At 42.3% G+C, this 25,549-nt stretch overlaps 1 protein-coding gene across 4 annotated transcripts in view; it reads left to right on the forward strand.

Moving 5' to 3' along the window:
• The window catches only part of SERPINB9 (serpin family B member 9), a 29,548-nt gene extending 4,770 nt beyond the window's left edge, over nucleotides 1–24,778 (forward strand). Inside the window, exons 1-7 of one of the 4 annotated variants that reach the window (XM_084796424.1) lie at nucleotides 14,310–14,456; nucleotides 15,430–15,602; nucleotides 16,823–16,960; nucleotides 17,428–17,545; nucleotides 19,299–19,441; nucleotides 21,841–21,996; nucleotides 23,399–24,307. In XM_084796424.1, the coding sequence (XP_084652550.1) occupies nucleotides 15,435–15,602; nucleotides 16,823–16,960; nucleotides 17,428–17,545; nucleotides 19,299–19,441; nucleotides 21,841–21,996; nucleotides 23,399–23,797 (1,122 nt within the window). In that variant the 5' untranslated portion in view covers nucleotides 14,310–14,456; nucleotides 15,430–15,434 and the 3' untranslated portion in view covers nucleotides 23,798–24,307. Of the gene's footprint in view, nucleotides 1–1,483; nucleotides 1,627–4,035; nucleotides 4,192–5,567; nucleotides 6,187–6,812; nucleotides 7,716–14,309; nucleotides 14,457–15,429; nucleotides 15,603–16,822; nucleotides 16,961–17,427; nucleotides 17,546–19,298; nucleotides 19,442–21,840; nucleotides 21,997–23,398 lie in introns of those variants that run through there. The other 3 variants (XM_084796423.1, XM_084796425.1, XM_084796422.1) reach the window with 3 other exon arrangements.
• The last annotated feature ends 771 nt before the right edge of the window (nucleotides 24,779–25,549 follow it).

A 25,549-nucleotide genomic window follows, 5' to 3' on the forward strand; every position in this document is an offset into this window, starting at 1 on the left:
AAAGTCAGTACTGAAAGAAAAAGTTTCTTTCATTCATCAATTATTTTTCCAATTCCTTTTGGAGTCTTACCCTTGGGCACACTTGATATTGTGAGTTAGCAAGGTCTGTCTTCATCAGGGAAAGGATGGCTGTTAACAGGGAGGAAGGGAATCTACGTCCTTACCTGCATTACATCTTCCAGGGATGGACAGCACGCCAGAGTGCAGAATAGGAAGACCTCTTCCATGAACTGCTTTCTGCCTTTGAGTCTCTGACATGTGGGAGATCAAGTTCTCTGGAGGAACAGAATGAATATATATTATAGATGAGTTTTAATAGATGGACACAGTATAAGCTGAGCACTCAGCTGTTGACCATCCTCATGTTGAGGGGCTTAGAATCTGGGAGCTGCTCAGTCTATGCAGTGGACACCTCAGCAGTCTTAGTCTGGCATGCAAGGCCTAGAGGATTCTGCAGAGCCACTAGTCTTCGACCTCATGAGGGACAGATCAATTGTCAGGTAAAATTGGCAGGGGCAGTGCTTGGACAGTGCACTCAGCAACAACATCTGAGGCAGGCAGACCAAAGCACTGTTGCTTCTCTCTTACCTTTGGATCAATCAGCACAAGGTGTTGCCCAGTCTGAGGCGATTCCTCTCCATTACTTACTTCTTCTGGGAAATGACCTCACAGACCGGCCAGACATGTCTCTTAGCTCATTCCACAACTATCCAGATGAGAACCAGTAGCGGCCGCCACTCTAGTGGGTGACCCTCTTCACTTCTCACCTCTTCCACATTTCCTGCTTGTTTTCTTCTCCATCTAGGCGTTGTTTTTTTTTCTGCTTTTCCCAAATCTGCTTTCTTTCTTTTTTTTTTTTTTGGACTTAGATCATTTATATTTATTCCAAATCCTAGATGTCCCTCACCTGAAGATTGCATAAAGAAAATATAGTATTTGCACAATGGAGTATTACTCAGCTGTTAAAAATGACATTATGAAATTTGTTTTTTTTACCATTTTTTTATTAATTTATTCATATTACATCTTGATTGTTAGCCCTTCCCCTGTTTCCTCCCATTTTTCCCTCCCTCCCACTTCCCCCCTTCTCCCCTCCCCTATGTCTGTGATTGAAGGAGACTTCCACCCCCTATGTATGCTCTAAGATTATCGAGTCTCTTCTTGGTAACTTACTATCCTTCCTCTGAGTGCCACCAGGCCTCCCCATCCAGGGGACATGGTCAGAAAAGGGGCACCAGAGTTCATGTGAGAATCAGATCTCACCAAACCTGCTTTCTTAAGGGACTTACAAGTCTCTCACCTTGGGTTCATGACCTCTAGTCAAACATGGACATTGGAATTTTGTTTTGATTTACTTTTTAACGTGTTTGCCCACATTCAGCAAATTTCATAACATCATGTTTGGATCTGCGCAGATGTCCTATCGGTTTATGTCTCACACGTGTATTAAGGAACCTGAATGAAGTCTTTGCTTTCTTAAAAGGAAAAATTCCAGAACTGTTGTCAGGTGACTCAGTTGATCCAGAGACCAGGCTGATTCTTGTCAACGCCTTATATTTCAAAGGAAAGTGGCATCAAGCGTTTGAGAGAGGAAGCACCAGGGAAATGCTATTTAAAATAAACGAGGTAAGGACCAGTATCCAAAAGTCCATGCAGTGAAGAAACTGCCTACAAAGTGATAATAGTGACTATGCAGCTCATGGATCAGTGGTAGAGACTGTATATCCTGTGTGGTTGCTGGGAGTCATCAGAGTCCAGGAAGAAGAAAATCAGGAAAGCACAGAAAACCTTCTGAGACTTATATTTCTGAGTGAAGGGTTAAACTTCATGAAGTCAATATAGAAATAAATAGTATTTACTGCCTGTATGACTTTGTATTCTTTTGATGACTCTTAGCACTTCTGAAAATTTATCATGAAACCTTTGTTTCTGCCTCATAGTAGAAACTATATGTTCCTTTAAGTCCAAGAAAATGTGAAAACTGAGCTGCTAATGTATTATAATCCATTTATGGAGCATGACACAGAGAAGAGAGAATGCACAAACATATACATCCTTCATATTTTTTTTAAATTTAAAATAAGAACCATTTAAACTATTGTTCAATTTATCATTTTAAAATAGTATTCAGAGTTTTCTAATGATGACAAGGAGTGAATAAGATCTCAGTCTTATTCAGAGTATAATTTGAATTAAAGTAGATATTAGAATAGTTTGTTCAATCTCTATAAAATATAATTTAATGAATTTTTGAATTTATGAATGTTAAACTTTGCATTCCCTTTTTTATTAGTAATACTCTAAAAAAGTTTGGTAAAATATGTTTTTATTGGGGAATTTAATCCTTATTTTGGATGGCCTGTAAGAAAATTTTGCAATTTTTTTCAACGAGTGTAATTAAAATCTTCCCAAATATACCACTTCTATATTTAAATGATTCTGGTGGATTATTAGAATTGTACCAATTGCAATGAATGACAAACAGGGTTCTATGCAGAAGGCCCCCAACTTATAATGGGTTGAAAAGCATTTTCTACTTTGTGATGGGTTTTCACACTGTTAGTGCATCTACAAACATACATCGAGATCTGTCCATATGGTCCCCATCATGTAGTAATTAAATTTGGGATTTCCCTTCCCTCTGATGGGCTACGAGGCTGTTTAGCTCCACCCCAGTCCTGTGCCTGAATGTGCTCTTGAGATTTCTGCTCTGTGGTGGGTTAGAAGGCTGTGACCCATCATGAACTACTGAGCACGTGTGCTTCTGTGGCCATGCTGCTGTTATCTGAGAGGAAGTATCTGCCTGTGGTCCCATTCATGAAAATATTCCAGTCTGCTCTATGAAATTGTTTTCTGTTATTTATAATTGATTGTGCTGTTTCTTTAGATAAAATTCTTGACCATATTAAATGATAAAATTCTAGTTGTAATGTATTAGTCTTCTTTCCATCAGAATAACAAACTATCTGAGATAGTCAACTTAAAACAGGAAGTGTTTATCTAGACTGATGGATCCTGAAGTTTCCTTCTGGGTCAGTTGGTCCAATCCAGGTTGTGGTGGTGCAGTACAGCATGGCAGAAATGCATGGTGGAGGCTTGCCCACCTCATAGCGGTCAGGAAGCAAAAGAGAGAAACAGGAAGGGGCTGCAGGTCAATATGTCCTTCAGGGGAGCATCCTTTCCAATATGTAACTTCCTTTCCCTTAGTCTCCACCTCCTGAACGTTTGGTTCTCTCTCAGGAGTCATTATCTGGGGACAAAGGTTTTGGAGCATGAGCCTTTGTGGATCATTTAAACCCAAACCTAGGACTCTTAAATATTAACAGTTGAATGTTCTACTTCCTTTTCTGGATAAAGTATCATCTTTCTGTAGTTAGCTCCTTTCCTGATAATTTTGGGGTTTTATTTTTTGTTTTTGCTCTTGTGTGGTGTGTGTCTGTCTGGCTGTCCTCCTGTCTGTCAGTGAGTGTCTGTGTGTACATCTGTGTGTCAATCTGCAACAAGTTAGAATAATAAGTACTCTAAGTTGAGAAATTGCCTCCTTAAAATTATTCTAGATGCAGATCTTTTCGGCATTTTCTTGGCTGACGTTTGCTTGAGTAGGGCTCAGCACACTATGGATGATGCCCAACACTGGGTATATGGTCCTGACTTATGTAAGAAACCAGGCTAGGAAAGCCATGGGGGACATGACAACAACTAGGCTTTTCTATGGTTTCAGCCTGAGTTCCTGCTTACTGGCCCGAGTGTCAGATTGTGACCTGAGAGTTAGAATAAGAAATAAACCCTTTGCACTGAAAGATGTTTTTTGACACGATGTTTCATCACACAGGATAAACCATAACAGAAATGGTCTCATACTGGCTTATACTCATATTTAATGAAACCAGGAAGAAGCTCTCAGACATTTTCTAAGTGCTCATCTGAACAGCAATATTGTTTATATTGCAGTAACCCCTGAAATTAACTGCAGATCATTTGGAAACCTGGAACTCTCTCAATAATATGGTTTATGTCATGTATTTGTCCATATAGAAGGAGGAAAGGCCAGTGCAGATGATGTATCAGGAAAAAACATTTAACCTCGCCTATGTGGAGGAAGTCCAGGCCGAAATACTGGAGATTCCCTATGAGGGCATGGAGCTGAGCATGTTCATCCTGCTCCCAGATGAAGGTGTGGACCTCAGCAAGGTGAGGAATAAGAGTCTGTATCATTGACCACTCTAAACGTCTTTGAGAAAATCCAGTGTCCCTGGGACCACTTATCATTAGAACAGAACTCAATGTGGTCACCCTGGCAATTGCTATTAGAGAAGGTAGCACTCACAGACCCAGACTTGAGTTATGTGTGGGCTCTGAGCTTTGGGCTGAAACTGTGTCCTGGGCTCCCTTTGTGGATTCTCTGCACCTGCCAAATGACATAACTTCAGAAATGGTTATCACAAAGGACGAAATGAAGAGAACTCAAGTAGTACACAGGATAGTGTGTGGGAAATACCCACTTACTGTAATGTAATCTGTGTCATGACTCTTGTCATTACTTTATATAATATCTGAGAACATAAAATAGACAGAAAGTTATTGCACTTGTCTAACAAAGAGGAAGAGGAGGGTGCAGCTGGGAGGGCAGAGTCAGGAAGGTCATTATGTCACACTTTGGACTTTCTTGTAGCAGGATTTCCCACAGTGGGGGAGCCATCCTCTCCATGGTGGGCAGTGGAGTATGAAAGACTGCAGGGGTCTTTGTAAGCAGAACAGCTCCCCTGTTCTCTGCATCCAGCTCCCTAACTGTGGCATTGCTTCTCTAGCATGTTAGCTAGTGTTTCGACCCTGACAAAAGACCTGACTTGAAACAATTTCAGAGAGTTCATTTCAAGTTATCTGACACCTGGCATGGTGCAAATGGCAAGGAATATGGTCTTCTTAGTTTGCAGGAAGTGGATAAAGGACAAAAGACAAATGATTGATGATGAACACACAAAGTACACCTCCAGCAACTAATTCCTTCATTTAGCTAGAACCACCTCATTCTTTAGATTTTAGGTGCCTCCCTAAATTTTGACACAAGCTTCAGAACCAGGGTTCATTATGAGCCTTTGAGTGTATTTCTACATTCAACCCATAACAGTGCTCAAAGCAATAGAATTCCTCTCTGGGTTGACCTCCCTTTCAGTTTGCCTCATAGCAAGAGTCCTTTCTATTTCAGTGTTTAATTTTTATTTCATCACAAATGATTTATTGCCTTTGAACTACATCTAATTCAAGAAAATCAAATAAGACAACACCTAAACCACAGTCACCTGGACATGGAAACCGGTCACAATCAAAGATGTTTCAGAAGTGGTGTAGGGGAGGACAGACAGATCCACCTATCCTTAGCTGCTTTGTGCCCATGTCCATGTGGGAAGTGACATACAATCTAAGAGGACAGTGGGGCCGTCACACTGGATATTGAATAGATAGTACACACTGCAATATAATGGAGGTTCTGTGAGCAAGAGGTGCCTATGTGGCTCTCAATAAGACCTCAATTGTGAGTCTGAACGTTTCTAATTCTGCTTTGTCAGGTGGAAAATAATATCACCTTTGAGAAGTTAACAGCCTGGACCAAACCTGGTTCTATGAAGAGCCCTGAGATAGAGGTGTACCTCCCCAAATTCATACTGCAAGAGGATTATGACATGAAATCCATCTTTCAACAGTTGGGAATGGTGGATGTCTTCCAAGAGGGCAGAGCTGACTTATCAGCAATGTCTCCAGAGAGGGGTCTAAGTGTGTCCAAGTGTCTTCACAAGAGTGTGGTGGAGGTCAACGAGGAAGGCACAGAGGCTGCAGCAGGGTCCGCCATGGATTGTATCCTCCTTTGTGCTGGCCCAGTGTTCTGTGCTGACCACCCCTTCCTTTTCTTTATCAGGCACAACAAAACCAACAGCATCCTGTTTTGTGGCAGGTTCTCATCTCCATAAAGGCACATTTACTCCATAGGGCACAGTTCTTTCTTTAGCATCTCTTCAACACTCTGAGAGGGTGTGCAAATAAGGAGAAGCCATGTTCCAAGATGAGGGAACTTCCTCCTGGCAGCCTGATCTTATGATGCCTGCATTTGGCTCTTTCAATCACAACAACCATTGTGCCCTTTGTCAGGTTAAACCTAATGGTGCCCTATAGCCTATGCTATCCCTCTGGTAGTGGATAAAGGACAAAAGACAAATGATTGATGATGAACACATAAAGTACACCTCCAGCAACTAATTCCTTCATTTAGCTAGAACCACCTCACTCTTTAGATTTTAGGTGCCTCCCTAAATTTTGCCACAAGCTTCAGAACAAGGGTTCATTATGAGCCTTTGAGTGTATTTCTACATTCAACCTGTAACAGTGCTCAAAGCAATAGAATCCCTCGCTGGGTTGACCTCCCTTTCAGTTTGCCTCACAGCAAGAGTCCTTTCTATTTCAGTGTTTAATTTGTCAGGTTAAACCTAATGGTACCCTATAGCCTATGCTATGCCTAAGTCTAGTTCAAGAAAATGAAATCAGACAGGACTTAAACCATAGTCACCTGCATATAGAAATCCATCAGAATCAGAGATATTTCTTCAGTGATTTAGAGGAGGACAACCAAGTCTTCTGATCCTCAGTCCCTTGGTACCCAAGCCCATAAGGAAGTCACAAACAAGCTAGCAGGACAATGGGACCCTCATACTGGCTATAGGAACAGGCAATGGCCTCTGTAAATGATGGAAGAAGTGCCCATGTGGCTCTGGGTAAGACCTCAACTGTGAGTCTGAAAGTTCCTAATTCTGCTTTTTCAGGTGGAAAACAATCTCACTTTTGAGAAGTTAACAGCCTGGACCAAACCTGGTTTTATGACAGAAACTGAGATTGTGGTGTACCTTCCAAAATTCAGGCTGCAAGAGAAATATGACATGAAATCCATTTTTCAACAGTTGGGAATGGTGGATGTCTTCCAAGAGGGCAGAGCTGACTTATCAGCAATGTCTCCAGAGAGGGGTCTAAGTGTGTCCAAGTGTCTTCACCAGAGCGTGGTGGAGGTCAACGAGGAAGGCACAGAGGCTGCAGCAGGGTCCGCCATAGAAGTGGTTGGAGATTGTTTGGGCCCAGTGTTCTGTGCTGACCACCCCTTCCTTTTCTTCATCAGGCACAACAAAACCAACAGCATCTTGTTCTGTGGCAGATTCTCATCTCCATAAAGGCACATTTACTCCATAGGGCACAGTTCTCTTCAGCATCTCTTCAACACTCTGAGAGGGTGTGCAAATAAGGGGAAGCCATGTTCCAAGCAGAGGGAACCTCCTCCTGGCAGCCTGATCTTATGATGCCTGCATTTGGCTCTTTCTATCACAACAATCATTGTGCTCTTTGCCAGGTTAAACCTAATGGTGCCCTATAGCCTATGCTATGCCTCTGGTAGGGGCAACTTACAGCCAATAACTAATAGTCAACTAGAAGTGATCTCACTGTGTAAGGGAACCATAATGGAGCTTGAGGGAAGGCTCAATAGTCAGGAGAGCTTCCAGGTCTAACACAGGGCCCAGGCACATTTCCCACCACCACATGACTGCTCTCAGGTTCTTAATCTCCATTTTCATGGCCTTGATGTCATTTTTGTCTTCTAATGGGTCCCACATGCGCTTGGTGTGCTTATACTCACACACATAGAAGGAAATTAAAAAAATAAAGACATGTTTAATTAATTGACTAGTATCTGCTATTGTGGCTTTTCTGGATATGTTGCAATTATTCTTATAACAATATCAGCAATTTATGGGTAAGAGTCAGTGACATGCCTGTGTCATGTCTTCATCCCCTTTCAAAGATTATGTGTATTCATCAGGAAACAGCTCCCCATTTTCTTTCCTCTATCTGCCACCAATCTCCTCTCTGTCTCTCCACCTTTCCATTTGTGAACATTTTGATTTGATGCACAGAGATTTCTTTTTTCACTGAAGTTCCCCTTGATTAATTCTGTTCTCATCATGTGGTATGCAAGCCACAGCTAAGAATTCCTGCTGTCAAACCCTAGGCCACAGTAAATTGCTCCTATGTTTTCGTCCAACGCTTTAGTGGCTTGTGGCTTTTATATTTAGGTCACTGATTCAATATGTTTTTTATTTTATATTTGATGTGATGAAGAATCCCAATGTGATCCTTATAAATATGATTATCCAGTTTTCCCAGGACTTGTAAATGTTTTTGACCAATGAAAAGGAAAAGCAATGCTTCAACTTGTGGCATAAGATAGGAGTTACTCAATTACATATATTGAACAAAACCGTAAGACTGAAAGAAAAATACCATGAATGAACAGGGAGTGAAGAAGGACAGATGAAAAGCTCTGTAATCAGGGCCCCCAGAGATGACTCTGTGGGTAAAGGTCTTGCTGCCATGCCTGACAACTTGAGTTCGTCCTGGAACTCACGTGGTGGAGGAGAGAACCTACTCCAGCAAGTTGTCTTCTGACTGAACCATGAGCACCCTGGTAGGCCCAAGTACAAATAACTGAATGAAAAATTCCTGTAATTCATATAAAATGATTCAGTAAGTTATATTCAGAATAAATGCACATTAAACACCATTAATTTCTTACCAGGAAGGGAATCTAACTGGGAAAAGCCAGCAAGTAGAGTTATAGGGTGCCATGAGATTATGAACATGATAAAACTAAGCCAGGTTGTACTGATAGACATCAGCATAGGACTGACCTGTGTTCCAGAAGGTTCAATTCCAGGACATATGCCAATGATAGCATCACACAAGTCTACAAAAGGACAGCAACTTTGCGTTATTGTGCCATATTGGAGCAGTTTGAACAACCTGAAGACAGTTCCACTGAGGAGACCTCTCCTAGAGCCATTTTTCACTGTCATACAAACTTAATGCAGGGACTCTGGAACCTTGGAACTTCCTTATGAGTTCCTTTATCTTTTTTCTGATATCCAGAGCTGTCCACACAAATCTCCAAGAAGAACTGTTTCAAACTGGAGGAAATAGCCACTCAAAGAAAGGAAGTGCCTTAGCTCTCTGAGCATCTCACAAGTAACAGATAATACAGAAAAGCTTTGGAGAGCATGGATGAAGAGCAGCTTTCCTAAGAGCTGTTGTCATACTGGGACCAACTGGCTCTGCTCTCTTTCCACCATGTAGGGGGAAGAGAGATAGGATGGTTTCCCCACACATCATATGAGGTCCTACTTATCTCAACCTTAGCAAAAAAATCCTCACAGTACACCATGAATATGCCTTAGGATGTCAGTGCTGAATGAGATGGGGTTGATAGGGGCTCCATAAAGTCCATCTCCAGGAGAGATGGATCAGGATGTCAGTTCGTCATTGCCCGTCTTGGCCTGATTCAACATAGAGCTCCACTTGTAGAGGTATGTGGAAACCCTGCAGTGGGAAGCCATGCTGTGGGAGTGTCTTTGTAAAGACAGAGACTACATCAGAAAAGGTCTGGAGTGCTGAGTCAGGCCAGGGCAAAAGTGAGTAGGGCTGAACACAGCAGTGATTCAGAGTTCACCAATGTCTTCTTGCATCCTGGACATCCTTTCTTTGTTTGTTTGTGATACAGTCTCATTTTGTAGTCCAGGCAGTCTGGATCTTGCTATGTACACCAGGCTGGTTTTGAACTCACAGAGATCATGTCTCCTGATCCTGGCCTTACTAGTGTGTATTACCACAACCATCTAAAATGATTGTGAGGAGACACAAATCAGACTTATTTATTCACTATAGGTGAAGGCCCCAAAGCAGGCAGCCTGAAGAAAGCACGCAGTATCAAGATGGCAGACACATTCTGACCCAGGGAAGCAAAGGCCCACAAAGCCCAGTACACAAACCACAGGAAGGTAGGATTAGAGACTCATAAGCTATCTTGGTAAGGCACTGACTCCAGGTATACTCAGTATCTCACCTAAAAAAGGAGAAGGAATACTACCTTAAGGCAAGCCACATCATAAACAGGATTTTTAAAAATTCATCTCCAAAGTTATGGAGCACCTTCAATCTTTGGACTCAGCCATCCTTGTGAAAGAGATCTCAGTGAACCAGTCAAGTCTCCAACGATGAAGGGTGAATAAAGGAATTTAAGTGGGAGCTATGAAGGCATGAAAGTGGAATTCCTTAACAAAGGCCACACAGGTTCTAGGGAGAGACAGACCAAGACTGTGACTAGGACTAGGAGGATCTTCACAGTAGTTATGTCCCAAAGAGAAGGCAGAGTCACCTAACATGTTCTTAGGGAGTAAGGGTCTTCAGTCTTAGGAGGAAAAAAATTGACCATAGAGATGAAGAAGCTAACTGGGAATAACAAATATATAACAATCTGTTTTCATGCAATTCAATGCCAGGATTATCAGGAGGAGGAGGAGGATAGTGGTGGTGGTGGTGTTGGTGGTAGTAGTGGTAGTGATGGTGGTAGTGATGGTGATGATGGTGGTAATGACATTAGGCACCCCCTCAAATGAAAGTATAAAAGGACTTTCAGTAGGCATTCTTTGGGAAGATCTATAAATGGCCTGTGAGTACATGAGCTAATGACGGACATTATCAGGGAAATAAAACTCAAAGCCATTATTAGTGGTCACATGACACCCATAGGTTTAAATCAATAAGGACAAGCAAGTACAGAGAAAAACTGAAAGGCATATCTGACTGGTGGGGAAATATAATCACACAGAGGCCTTTAAACTCATTCCTTAATTCGGCAAAAATATTAAATGAAGAGTTTTCTTATGACACAGAAATTCCACAGGATTGTACAAATGTCTGTACATACTTTTATACGTTCATGTCCATAGTAAAATTAACAATTGATAAAACCAAGAAAAATCTATTGCTGACAAACTGAAAAAAATTATAGATAACAGTATTCATACAACTTTAGTCAGGCAAAGAAGCAAAAGTCTGACAAATACTGTCTAGAGAAAGCAAAGAAAGACCAAGAAAGTTAAGGAGATTGCAGAAAGGGAGGAAGGAAGCCCTGCACCCCTGAGTCTGATGAAGGCTCCTGCCATCCCAGTTCATCCTGTCTGTGAAGGTTGGTGATGTGCACACAATACCAATCTATGCTGAACAGTTTCAAAGAAGAACAGGAAAGCAGCAGTCTTACCGACAGCCTAAGTGGCCATGGTCCTTCTCCATTCCCAGATGTAGACCTGCAGCTTCCTGGGATTCTCAAGGACATCATATTAACAGCACAAGGGATGGGTACCGGCCATCTAACCCATCCTTTTATCTTACCAGAGTATAATATCTATGCAAGGCACCACAAAAGCCACACTTATTTATGAAAAATAAAAATGAGAGCTTTGGCACAAGGGGCAGCTGCTCTAGTCCTGAGGGTTTCAAGCCTAAGTAGCCAATGTATGGTAGAATTTGACTCCAAACAGTTCTCCAGGAAGAAGGCTGAGGACCAAGTGCCATCAAGCAGGTAGCACAGTGAAGATGATGACAGTAACTGTCATTAAGCAAATAAAGTCCTACCCAGACCTAGCCAATGAACAGGATATTCTCCACCTTTGAGTGGAGAGTGAGATCTGACTTTCCCACGAACTCTGGTGCCCTTTTCTGACTACGTATCCTGGATAGGGAGGCCTGGCGGCACTCAGAGGAAGAATAGCAAGTTACCAAAAAGAGACTTGATACTCTAAGAGCATATATGGGGGGGAGGAGGTCTCCTTCAATCATAGACATAGGGGAGGGGAGAAGGGGGAAGTGGGAGGGAGGGAGGAATAAGAGGATACAAGGGAAGGGATAACAATTGAGAAGTTACATGAATAAATTAATTTTAAAAAGAAAAAAGAAAACAAAGTAAATGGCGAGGAATATTGCTGTGGAATCTGTGCACTCATGGTGGGTAGTGTCTTAAAGTGCAAACCCGTTTTATGGCCTAACGTACTACAGATAGAAAACTAACTGGGGACCACAGGGGTTCAGGGCTAATAAGGCCAGAGCATTTCAGTCCAGAAAAGAGAACGTCGTGGCCTTTTGTAAGAAGAGAATAACAGGGAAGAGGCTGAGGTGAGCAGGGTGAGGAAGAAGGAAAAGCAGAGCAGAAAGGAGACTCTGTGTCAGAGGACACAAGGACAAAGAGGAAGAAAACTATGAGCCAGCAGTTTCAGTGAAGTGGGACCAAAGTGAAAAGTGACCCAAAGAACATAAGTTAAGACAGGAGATGATCGGACTGGTTTTTAGTCAGAGCAGAAAAAATAGAGAAATCTAAAAGGACAGAAGGTTCACATTTCCTTCTGCTGGTTGGAAGCAGACCGTGACTGGGGAAGCAGATGCTGCACATAAGCAAGCCAGACCTTTCCTCAGGCAAGATGAGCAAGAAAGACACAACCTGAACACTATTTCTGCATCTGCTGAGACTTCCTGCTGGGTGAGGGGTTAGAAGACACTGGTGTGAACATCCTTTTATGGAAACAACAGAGCCAAGAGGAAAAAGGTGAGCACCCTGGAGAAGACAAAGGGCACCACAGGAAAGCTCCGGTGCTTCACCAACCAGGAAGAGGTTAGTGAAAAAAGGTCATCCATTAGCCACAATGGAGAGCAAGTAGAGTGAAATCCACAGACAGTTTGACATTGAGTGAGCTCTCAGGAACAGCAAAATCAAACCTTGACATTCTCCAGGAGAACTGTGTGAGTAATCCTGTAGACAGTGTGAGGTTTTCCTGTGTGTGAGGTCTTTCTAATGTTCCTATTTCTATGCTGAAGTTTTGCTTGTGTGTCTTGGTCTCATACAGCTTCGTTCACTATAGTGTTAAACACTTGCCCTAACACAACTAAACAGCTATAATTTGCAACACTATTCATTATGCAGGGGAATGCGTGCTTCTCAGCGACTCTGTAAGATGTAAAAATTGAGAGCCACCAGGGCCCATGGGTAGTTACTGCCAAGACACTGAGCCAGGCTCTTCCTTGCATGCCTAGGTGTGTCTCATCGTCTTTTCCTACATGACCTCCCATTATATATGACTGGTTTTTCATTATATATGTGTTGGCTTTTCAATAATTTCAATTCTAGTCCAGCTGACCCCTCCTGAAATTCCTTTCAGTTGCAAAATCAAGAATTTTGGTTTAACTTGAGTTTCAAATCCCTGAAAAGAATTCTACCACTGCAGATGGATTTGTGTAGCAAGTCTGTTGCCTGTGCACCAGTTACTGGGCCTTGTGAACATCAGAAAAGCAAAAGAAGAATGCACACATGACCATAATTTTCTTTTACAAAGAATTCTATTAGCTGGCATGTGGGAAGGGTGTGAGAGAGAAGATGGCTTAGATTACTGGTTGTCAGGAAAAGAGAATGGGTATGGGACAATCAATTTCAATAATTGTCACCCCCAACCCTGTCTCATCCCTCTGAACACTATTAAAATCCTGCAAACATTCTCCCTTGGCATCCAGCAAAAGCTCTTTGTATCTTCACAATTTCTAAGGGCTCAATTTGTCCCCAATCCCCACCCATACTTTTCCTACAAAGGCCAGGGCTTGAGGAGGCTTATCTCCCCTCCCATGACCAGAGGCACTAACAAGAAGTCCCCACCCTGTAGGGAGTGAATAAATGGCCAGCAGAGTCTGGAAGGCAGCACTACTGAGCTCGTGGAGGCAACCAGGCAGTAAATGCTACATAGTGAAGCCTTGAATTTAGAGGTGAGTGTGCCTGGTTCAGGCTGGGATTGGGAGACCCACTGAAGCTATGTTTACAAGGTACACACTGAGTCCAGGAGGGACATTCAGGACTGCAGTTAGGAAAAGGGTCAGCTGGAATGTGGTGTCTGTTGTGCATTTTAAAAGGAAACTGATCTAGAAACCTCAGCTAGCCAGTGTCACACAGGCTGATCCTAGGTCTGGTGCCTAGAGCTGTGTTGCCTCCTTCTCCCGTAGGTCTGGGTACTGCAGTGTTATTGGTGATTTCCACACTATCGTCTTTTATCTACATTGCAGATTTTAGAAAAATATTATCTCTTTTACATCTGGGCCCATTAATGATCTTCAGTGTCTAGTCCAAATTTGAGCATTGCTCATTTCCGTTTGCAAATTAACTCACTCCTTGCTGACAGAAAGCCCCCTTACTTCAGCAGGCTCCCAGGGGCTTAGAATTAGGGTGCCAGGCATCTCCCTTGCCTTCACAGAGCTCCAGAGCAGAAAGAATGGGGGAGACAACAATTGTTAAGAGAAAGGATGACTCTTAGGAGTGGAGAGCAGACCTGGGTGGGGCAGCTGCACTAGGGGAGGACAGCAGAGGCCCTGAGGCTGACCTATCCCAGGGAAGGTGGGAAGGCTGAGGAATTGGAACTCAGAGACAGAGAGGAGGTAATGGCATTCTAAGATGAAAGAACAGGTTTTCAAGTATTCACATGGAACCTGAAAGTGACAAAAGAATGGGCAGGAATGTAGGGGCAGGAAGCTGCTCAGCTGAGAGGACCAACCAGAACGTAAGTCATTTACATAAGTCAGCCCAGACTTTCCTCAAGAACCTAGGAGGGGGATTTAAATGGAAGATCAAAGGATCTAGGTACACTTCAGGAGGCTGGGTCCCTCTTCGTGGAAATGGGAAGAAGAATGTGATGGTGTGATCTAAAGCTTTCTGGGCTAATTCATCTGCATCTTAGCACAGTAGGAAGAACTCTGGAACACACTTGGAGTGTCAAATGTCATCTGACAGTGAGAGCACAGTCATGGGATGCACAGTGACTCAGAACTGGGTTAAGGTGACAGGAGCAGTCACTTAGCCTGGGACAAGCTGTCCATTCCTCTGGGAGGTGAGACATGCTCAAGGGAAAAGCAGCCTGGCTTCCTTGGATGATTCAAGGCCCCTGAGCAGCCACTGCAGGGGAATGCTGCCTGCTGCACAGCACAGTGGATAACACCAGCCTGTGTCTGGGTCTCATCCAGCATCTCAGAGTCTTAGCAGCTGGCAAAGGTGGAGGACACTGTCTAATGCCTCATGGATAGCTCAGGAACATTCTTCCCAGGCAGAGTCAGGAATGCAGAATTGATGCAGCCAGGCCACAGGACCTGGAGGTCATGGCTGTTTGTTGCCTTGACTCCTCTCCCTTCCATTCTTCTCTTTATCCATCACTCAACCATCGTCAGAAGAGAGGAGCTGCTGTGTATGTAAGGAGAGTAGAGAACTCCCCTCAGCTGTGTCCTGTGTGTGGGTTTCCTGATGATCTTTTCTTCTACCTGCGCAGATGAGACTGAAGCTAGTTAGGACTATTGCCATGACCACACGTAGCTGATAACCTTAAAAGTGGAAGGACTGGGACCTTGAATGAATTTTTGAAATCTAATTAGAAATATTTATAAGCTTTGAAATGAGAAGATGAACTAGAGTCCCAGATTTCCTTTTGTCAGATCAGTAAACCATATGCTCTGTGTTGAGTACCATTTCTCCTTTGCCTACAGACATCATGAGCACTGTGAGTGAAGCCAATGGCACCTTTGCCATCCAACTGTTGAAGATGCTCTGTCAGCATGACCCTTCCAAAAATGTATGTTTTTCTCCTGTGAGCATCTCCTCTGCTCTAGCTATGGTCCTCTTGGGGGCAAAGGGAGAGACTGCAGCCCAGATATCTCAGGTAAGTTACGTTTCACACCTACACCTGTTTTGCGTGAATAAGAGCTTCTGAGAAGGCACAGTAGGAATATGCACACACTGGTTCATGAAGCAGGAGCTGAAGAGGAAGGAAGACAGAGTCTCCTCCACTAACACTTTTTTCCTGGCAATGAGGTTTCCTGAGTCATAACTTGGGGCGGTATTCTCAAAACAATGTCCAGATTTCATGTCACAATGAGGCATAGTAATCTCATGCTAGCCCTGCTGGAACAGGTCTTTAATTGCAGCTGCTAAGGTGACTGAGACAGGAGCATCCCAAGCCCATGATTAACCTGGGACAATTATTTTCAATGATAAAAGATTTTTAAAAGAGAGAGGGAGGGTGTTATGGTTATAATTTAGGTTCAGTCTCAGGTACAGCAATGTAAAAACCAAGAAGATGGTGCAATTATTTAAAACACAAGTTGCTGAGCCCTATCTTACTTTTAGAGCAACACATTTTTGTTACCATTCATGGGCAAGGAAGGATAATTCCTGCTCTGAATTTAGTCCAACCTTCTTTGTGTCAGCTAAGGTGTTGATGGGGCTACAATGTGTGTAGCTAGTCCACATCCTGAATGGACATTAGGTGGGTTACTTTTAACAAGCGTCCTGAGAACATTCCAGGGCATTAGGAATGGGTCTCTAACATCTGGGCAGGGAGTGGGAGTCAGGGTTTCAGGGCAGAAAGGAGGAATTTGCCTGAGGACAAAAAAAACCCTCAGCATACTGTCCCATGGTGGTCAAGTGTCACTGTTGCTCTGTAGATTGCCAGAATTTTTTTTCTCATGAAGACCCTCTCAGGCATACCTGCTCATCCTAATCATTTCCAAATGCAGACCATGAGAACAAGAAGACAAATTCTTAGAAGAGGCTTCTGCATAATTAGTCTTTATGGTATAACCTACATCAGTTGTATGTGTATGTGTGCATCTGCATACCTGCATGCATGTGTGCCTGCATGTTCTCACACACTCTTGTGTGCCTTTTTATGAGGAAGGCAGGAGTTAATGCTGGGTACTTTCCTCTTGTCAGTCCATTCAAAAATCAGATTACAGGCACACAGAGGGTCCATCTTTTTATGAGCTTAGTTGGAATCCAACTCAGATCCTCAGGGTCTTTACTGTCTTTACCTATAAATTTCCTTTTGCAACAAAAATATTCTTCACTGAGCTTATAATGTTTCATTGTTTTTCTTCACAGACACTTGGTTTAAACCCAGAAAAAGACATTCACCAGGGCTTCCAATTGCTTCTCAGTAACCTGAACAAGCCAGACAGAAAGTATGCGCTTAGAATGGCCAACAGGCTCTTTGCAGAGAGCACTTTTGAATTGCTTCCAGTAAGTACCTTGTACCAGTAGAGTGAAACAATTGTATTCAAATATTTGTTGCTGTAGATCCCAGGAGAAGGACCCTAGAGAACTTGAGAAATGTAAGGATTAAGTTTCAGCCAGTATGAGGGTATACATCTATAACATCTGCATTGAGAGGACTGAGACGGAAGGATCATGAGTTCTAGGCCAGCCTTGGCTACATAACGAGACTTACCTATATAGCATCCCCAAAGATCACAATTCTATAATGATACCTTGAAATGTTTCAACATTGATTACTTGTAACTTTTATTTATTCATGTTGGCTTATTCCCACTGTCAAAGGCCGAGTTCTTGAAGCTGTTTGTTGCTTAAAGTGTTATCTACACTCATTTTGTTTTATTTTTTCTTAATGCTATAATATTCAGACTGTTGCAAAGATTGCTGAAATTTTATTTTGCAATTTACCTTCCTGAACATTTTTCTTTCCAAAGGCCTTTAAGGAGTCCTGTCTTCAGTTCTATCACTCGGAGATGGAGCAGCTCTCCTTTGCCACAGCTGCAGAGGAGTCCAGGAAGCACATAAACACATGGGTCTCCAAACAGACTGACGGTCAGAATCTCAAGTTACTCACACCCCACAGTCTTGTCCTTGCCATCCCTGCCCCTCACCTTCCTCCCCTCCTCATTCTATTAATTTTTATTTCTTCTCACCACAGACTAATCTCACTGTTATTTCACAGAGTCAAAGTGATGCAGACTAGCTAGTCCACCTGGGAGCATTTAGAGCTCAGTGAATTCATAAAGATTCTACTGAGACATTGAGATTTTAAAGACAGAGTTTCTGTTGCACTTCTGTAGGACAAAGGGCCAGATGCAATATCCTGAGAACTCCTGGGCCTGATTTCAAGTCAAACAGTTTCCTTAGAGGACACAGGTGTCCTGCAGTGTTCACAGGCCATGTGACTCTGCCATCTCTGAGATGGAGACCCCGGGTAGACCTCCCCGACTACCTGCCTGTATCTGCTTCTTCCCTCATCCTGTATCGCTTCAGTCCACTTAGCTCTGAGGAGGACTTCTGTCTCTACCTCCACACATCCTGCTTCAGGGCTGTTACTTCTGTTTGATGAACCTAAACTTGATCTCCAATGAAGACACTCTGTCAGGGCTGTCAGTTACACTGACCTAAAGAGCCTCCCATTTGGAGTTGAACCTTACTTTTTTTTATATCAGAGATGACATCTTGCTGCCTTGGACTTTGAGATCACTGAGATCATTGCCTGATATTTAAACCATTCAGATGCCTTCCTATCACTAGGTACATTCCTATTTCTGATGAAAGTCAGTACTGAAAGAAAAAGTTTCTTTCATTCATCAATTATTTTTCCAATTCCTTTTGGAGTCTTACCTCTTGGGCACACTTGATATTGTGAGTTAGCAAGGTCTGTCTTAATCAGGCAAAGGATGGCTGTTAACAAGGAGGAAGGGAATCTATGTTCTTACCTGCATTACATCTTCCAGGGATGGACAGCACGCCAGAGTGCAGAATAGGAAGACCTCCTCCATGAACTGCTTTCTGCCTTTGAGTCTCTGACATGTTGTGGGAGATCAAGTTCTCTGGAGGAACAGAATGAATATATATTATAGATGAGTTTTAGTAGATGGACACAGTATAAGCTGAGCACTCAGCTGTTGATCATACTCATGTTGAGGGGCTTAGAATGTGGGAGCTGCTCAGTCTATGTAGTGGACACCTCAGCAGTCTTAGTCTGGTATGCAAGGCCTAGAGCATTCTGCAGAACCACTAGTCTTTGTCCTCATGAGGGACAGATCAATTGTCAGGTAAAATTGGCAGGGGCAGTTCTTGGACAGTGCCTCAGCAACAACGTCTGCTTCTCTCTCCTACCTTTGGATCAATCAGCACAAGGTGTTGCCCACTCTGAGGCGATTCCTCTCCATTACTTACTTCTTCTGGGAAATGACCTCACAGACCGGCCAGACATGTCGCTTAGCTCATTCCACAACTATCCAGATGAGAACCAGTAGCGGCGGCCACTCCAGCGGGTGACCCTCCTCACTTCTCACCTCTTCCACATTTCCTGCTTGTTTTCTTCTCCACCCAGGAGTTGTTTTTTTCTGCTTTTCCCAAACCTGCTTTCTTAAGGGACTTACAAGTCTCTCACCTTGAGTTCATGACCTCTAGTCAAACATGGACATTGGAGTTTTGTTTTGATTTACTTTTTAACGTGTTTGCCCACATTCAGCAAATTTCATAACATCATGTTTGGATCTGAGCAGATGTCCTATCGGTTTATGTCTCTCATGTGTATTAAGGAACCTGAATGAAGTCTCTGCTTTTTTAAAAGGAAAAATTCCAGAACTGTTGTCAGGTGACTCAGTTGATCCAGAGACCAGGCTGATTCTTGTCAACGCCTTATATTTCAAAGGAAAGTGGCATCAAGCGTTTGAGAGAGAAAGCACCAGGGAAATGCTATTTAAAATAAACGAGGTAAGGACCAGTATCCAAAAGTCCATGCAGTGAAGAAACTGCCTACAAAGTGATAATAGTGACTATGCAGCTCATGGATCAGTGGTAGAGACTGTATATCCTGTGTGGTTGCTGGGGGTCATCAGAGTCCAGGAAGAAGAAAATCAGGAAAGCACAGAAAACCTTCTGAGATTTATATTTCTGAGTGAAGGGTTAAACTTCATGAAGTCAATATAGAAATAAATAGTATTTACTGCCTGTATGACTTTGTATTCTTTTGATGACACTTAGCACTTCTGAAAATTTATCATGAAACCTTTGTTTCTGCCTCATAGTAGAAAGTATATGTTCCTTTAAGTTCAAGAAAACATGAAAACTGAGCTGCTAATGTATTATAATCCATTTACGGAGCATGACACAGAGAAGAAAGAATGCACAAGCATATACACCCTTCACATTTTTTTAATTTAAAATAAGAACCATTTAAACTATTGTTCAATTTATCATTTTAAAATAGTATTCAGAGTTTTCTAATGATGACAAGGAGTGAATAAGATCTCAGTCTTATTCAGAGTATAATTTGAATTAAAGTAGATATTAGAATAGTTTGTTCAATCTCTATAAAATATAATTTAATGAATTTTTGAATTTATGAATGTTAAACTTTGCATTCCCTTTTTTATTAGTAATACTCTAAAAAAGTTTGGTAAAATATGTTTTTATTGAGGAATTTAATCCTTATTTTGGATGGCCTGTAAGAAAATTTTGCAATTTTTTTCAACGAGTGTAATTAAAATCTTCCCAAATATACCACTTCTATATTTAAATGATTCTGGTGGATTATTAGAACTGTACCAATTGCAATTAATGATAAAAAAAACAGGGTTCTATGCAGAAGGCCCCCAACTTGTAATAGGTTGAAAAGCATTTTCTACTTTGTGATGGGTTTTCACACTGTTAGTGCATCACAAACATACATCGAGATCTGTCCATATGGTCCCCATCATGTAGTAATTAAATTTGGGATTTCCCTTCCCTCTGATGGGCTATGAGGCTGTATAGCTCCACCCCTGTATGTGCTCTTGAGATTTCTGCTCTGTGGTGGGTTAGAAGGCTGTGACCCATCATGAACCTTTGAGCATGTGTGCTTCTGTGGCCATGCTGTTATCTGAGAGGAAGTATCTGCCTGTAGTCCCATTCATGAAAATACTCCAGTCTGCTTTATGAAAATGTTTTCTGTTATTTAAAATTGATTGTGGTGTTTCTTTAGATAAAATTCTTGACCATATTAAATGATAAAATTCTAGTTGTGATGTATTAGGCTTCTTTCCATTAGAATAACAAACTATCAGAGATAGTCAACTTAAAGCAGGAAGTGTTTATCTAGTCTGATATATCCTGAAGTTTCCTTCTGGGTCAGTTGGTCCAATCCAGGTTGTGGTGGTGCAGTACAGCATGGCAGAAATGCATGGTGGAGGCTTGCCCACCTCACAGCGGTCAGGAAGCAAAAGAGAGAAGCAGGAAGGGGCTGCAGGTCAATATGTCCTTCAGGGGAGCATCCTTTCCAATATGTAACTTCCCTTGCCTTAGTCTCCACCTCCTGAACGTTTGGTTCTCTCTCAGGAGTCATTATCTGGGGACAAAGGTTTTGGAGCATGAGCCTTTGTGGATCATTTAAACCCAAACCTAGGACTCTTAAGTATTAACAGTTGAATGTTCTACTTCCTTTTCTGGATAAAGTATCATCTTTCTGTAGTTAGCTCCTGTCCTGATAATTTTGGGGTTTCATTTTTTGTTTTTGCTCTTGCGTGGTGTGTGTCTGTCTGGCTGTCCTCCTGTCTGTCAGTGAGTGTCTGTGTGTACATCTGTGTGTCAATCTGCAACAAGTTAGAATAATAAGGACTCTAAGTTGAGAAATTGCCTCCTAAAAATTGTGCTAGATGCAGATCTTTTGGGCATTTTCTTGGTTGACGTTTGCTTGAGTAGGGCTCAGCACACTATGGATGATGCCCAACACTGGGTATATGGTCCTGACTTATGTAAGAAACCAGGCTGGGAAAGCCATGGGGGACATGCCAACAATTAGGCTTTTCCATGGCGTCAGCCTGAGTTCCTGCTTACTGGCCCGAGTGTCAGATTGTGACCTGAGGGTTAGAATAAGAAATAAACCCTTTGCACTGAAAGATGTTTTTTTTGACATGATGTTTCACCACACAGGATAAACCATAACAGAAATAGTCTCATACTGGCTTATACTCTTATTTAATGAAACCAGGAAGAAGCTCTCAGACATTTTCTAAGTGCTTATCTGAACAGCAATATTGTTTATATTGCAGTAACTCCTGAAATTAACTGCAGATCATTTGGAAACCTGGAACTCTCTCAATAATATGGTTTATGTCATGTATTTGTCCATATAGAAGGAGGAAAGGCCAGTGCAGATGATGTATCAGAAAAAAACATTTAACCTCGCCTATGTGGAGGAAGTCCAGGCCGAAATACTGGAGATTCCCTATGAGGGCATGGAGCTGAGCATGTTCATCCTGCTCCCAGATGAAGGTGTGGACCTCAGCAAGGTGAGGAATAAGAGTCTGTATCATTGACCACTCTAAACGTCTTTGAGAAAATCCAGTGTCCCTGGGACCACTTATCATTAGAACAGAACTCAATGTTGTCACCCTGGCAATTGCTATTAGAGAAGGTAGCACTCACAGTCCCAGACTTGAGTTATGTGTGGGCTCTGAGCTTTGGGCTGAAACTGTGTCCTGGGCTCCCTTTGTGGGTTCTCTGCACCTGCCAAATGACATTGGTCAGAAATGTTTATTACAGAGGACGAAATGAAGAGAACTCAAGTAGTACACAGCACAGTGCATGGGAAATACCCACTCGCTGTAATGTAATCTGTGTCATGACTTTTGTCATTACTTTATATAATATCTGAGAACATAAAATAGACAGAAAGTTGTTGCACTTGTCTAACAAAGAGGAAGAGGAGGGTGCAGCTGGGAGGGCAGAGTCAGGAAGGTCATTATGTCACACTTTGGACTTTCTTGTAGAAGGATTTCCCACAGTGGGGGAGCCATCCTCTCCATGGTGGGCAGTATGGAAGACTGCAGGGGTCTTTGTAAGCAGAACAGCTCCCCTGTTCTCTGCATCTAGCTCCCTAACTGTGGCATTGCTTCTCTAGCATGTTAGCTAGTGTTTCGACCCTGACAAAAGACCTGACTTGATTAACCTACGGGAGGAAAGATTTATCTCAGCAAACAATTTCAGAGAGTTCATTTCAAGTTATCTGACACCTGGCATGGTGCAAATGGCAAGGAATATGATCTTCTTAGTTTGCAGGAAGTGGATAAAGGACAAAAGACAAATGATTGATGATGAACACACAAAGTACACCTCCAGCAACTAATTCCTTCATTTAGCTAGAACCACCTCACTCTTTAGATTTTAGGTGCCTCCCTAAATTTTGCCACAAGCTTCAGAACAAGGGTTCATTATGAGCCTTTGAGTGTATTTCTACATTCAACCCGTAACAGTGCTCAAAGCAATAGAATTCCACTCTGGGTTGACCTCCCTTTCAGTTTGCCTCAAAGCAAGAGTCCTTTCTATTTCAGTGTTTAATTTTTATTTCATCATAAATGATTTATTGCCTTTGAACTACATCTAATTCAAGAAAATCAAATAAGACAACACCTAAACCACAGTCACCTGGACATGGAAACCGGTCACAATCAAAGATGTTTCAGAAGTGGTGTAGGGGAGGACAGACAGATCCACCTATCCTTAGCTGCTTTGTGCCCATGTCCATGTGGGAAGTGACATACAATCTAAGAGGACAGTGGGACCGTCAAACTGGATATTGAATAGATAGTACACACTGCAATATAATGGAGGTTCTGTGAGCAAGAGGTGCCTATGTGGCTCTCAATAAGACCTCAATTGTGAGTCTGAACGTTTCTAATTCTGCTTTGTCAGGTGGAAAATAATATCACCTTTGAGAAGTTAACAGCCTGGACCAAACCTGGTTCTATGAAGAGCCCTGAGATAGATGTGTACCTCCCCAAATTCATACTGCAAGAGGATTATGACATGAAATCCATCTTTCAACAGTTGGGAATGGTGGATGTCTTCCAAGAGGGCAGAGCTGACTTATCAGCAATGTCTCCAGAGAGGGGTCTAAGTGTGTCCAAGTGTCTTCACAAGAGTGTGGTGGAGGTCAACGAGGAAGGCACAGAGGCTGCAGCAGGGTCAGCCATGGATTGTATCCTCCTTTGTGCTGGCCCAGTGTTCTGTGCTGACCACCCCTTCCTTTTCTTCATCAGGCACAACAAAACCAACAGCATCCTGTTCTGTGGCAGGTTCTCATCTCCATAAAGGCACATTTACTCCATAGGGCACAGTTCTCTCTTCAGCATCTCTTCAACACTCTGAGAGGGTGGGCAAATAAGGGGAAGCCATGTTCCAAGATGAGGGAATCTCTTCCGGGCAGTCTGATCTTATGATGCCTGCATTTGGCTCTTTCTATCACAACAACCACTGTGGCCTTTTCCAGGTTAAACCTAATGGTGCCCTATAGCCTATGCTATGCCTGTGGCAGGGGCAAATTACAGCCAATAACTAATAGCCAACTAGAAGTGATCTCACTGTGTAAGGGAACCATAATGGAGCTTGAGGGAAGGCTCAATAGTCATGATAGCTTCCAGCTCTAACACAGGGCCCAGGCACATTTCCCACCACCACATGACTGCTCCAAGCTTCTTAAACTCCAGTTTCATGGCCTTGATGTCATTTTTGTCTTCTAATGGGTCCCACATGCGCTTGGTGTGCTTATACTCACACACATAGAAGGAAATTAAAAAAATAAAGACATGTTTAATTAATTGACTAGTATCTGCTATTGTGGCTTTTCTGGATATGTTGCAATTATTCTTATAACAATATCAGCAATTTATGAAAAAGAGTCAGTGACATGCCTGTGTCATGTCTTCATCCCCTTTCAAAGATTATGTGTATTCATCAGGAAACAGCTCCCCATTTTCTTTCCTCTATCTGCCACCAATCTCCTCTCTGTCTCTCCACCTTTCCATTTGAACATTTTGATTTGATGCACAGAGATTTCTTTTTTCACTGAAGTTCCCCTTGATTAATTCTGTTCTTATCATGTGATATGCAAGCCACAGCTAAGAATTCCCGCTGTCAAACCCTAGGCCACAGTAAATTGCTCCTATGTTTTCGTCCAATGTTTTAATGGCTTGTAGCTTTTATATTTAGGTCACTGATTCCATATGTTTTTTATTTTATATGTGATGTGATGAAGAATCCCAATGTGATTTTTATAAATATGATTATCCAGTTTTCCCAGGACTTGTAAATGTTTTTGACCAATGAAAAGGAAAAGCAATGCTTCAACTTGTGGCATAAGATAGGAGTTACTCAATGACATATATTGAACAAAACCATACGGCTGAAAGAACAATACCGTGAATGAACAGGGAGTGAAGAAGGACAGATGAAAAGCTCTGTAATCAGGGCCCCCAGAGATGACTCCATGGGTAAAGGTGTTGCTGCCATGCCTGACAACTTGAGTTCCTCCTGGAACTCACAGGGTGGAGAGAACCGACTCGAGCAAGTTGTCTTCTGATTGAACCATGAGCGCCCTGGTAGGCACAAGTACAAATAACTGAATGAAAAATTCCTGTAATTCATATAAAATGATTCAGTAAGTTATATTCAGAATAAATGCACATTAAACACCATTAATTTCTTACCAGGAAGGGAATCTAACTGGGAAAAGCCAGCAAGTAGAGTTATAGGGTGCCATGAGATTATGAACATGATAAAACTAAGCCAGGTTGTACTGAAAGACATCAGCATAGGACTGACCTGTGTTCCAGAAGGTTCAATTCCAGGACATATGCCAATGATAGCATCACACAAGTCTACAAAAGGACAGCAACTTTGCGTTATTGTGCCATATTGGAGCAGTTTGAACAACCTGAAGACAGTTCCACTGAGGAGACCTCTCCTAGAGCCATTTTTCACTGTCATACAAACTTAATGCAGGGACTCTGGAACCTTGGAACTTCCTTATGAGTTCCTTTATCTTTTTTCTGATATCCAGAGCTG

The sequence above is a fragment of the Acomys minous genome (assembly GCF_964271855.1).
Source record: "Acomys minous genome assembly, chromosome: 9".
Classification (NCBI taxonomy): domain Eukaryota; kingdom Metazoa; phylum Chordata; class Mammalia; order Rodentia; family Muridae; genus Acomys; species Acomys minous.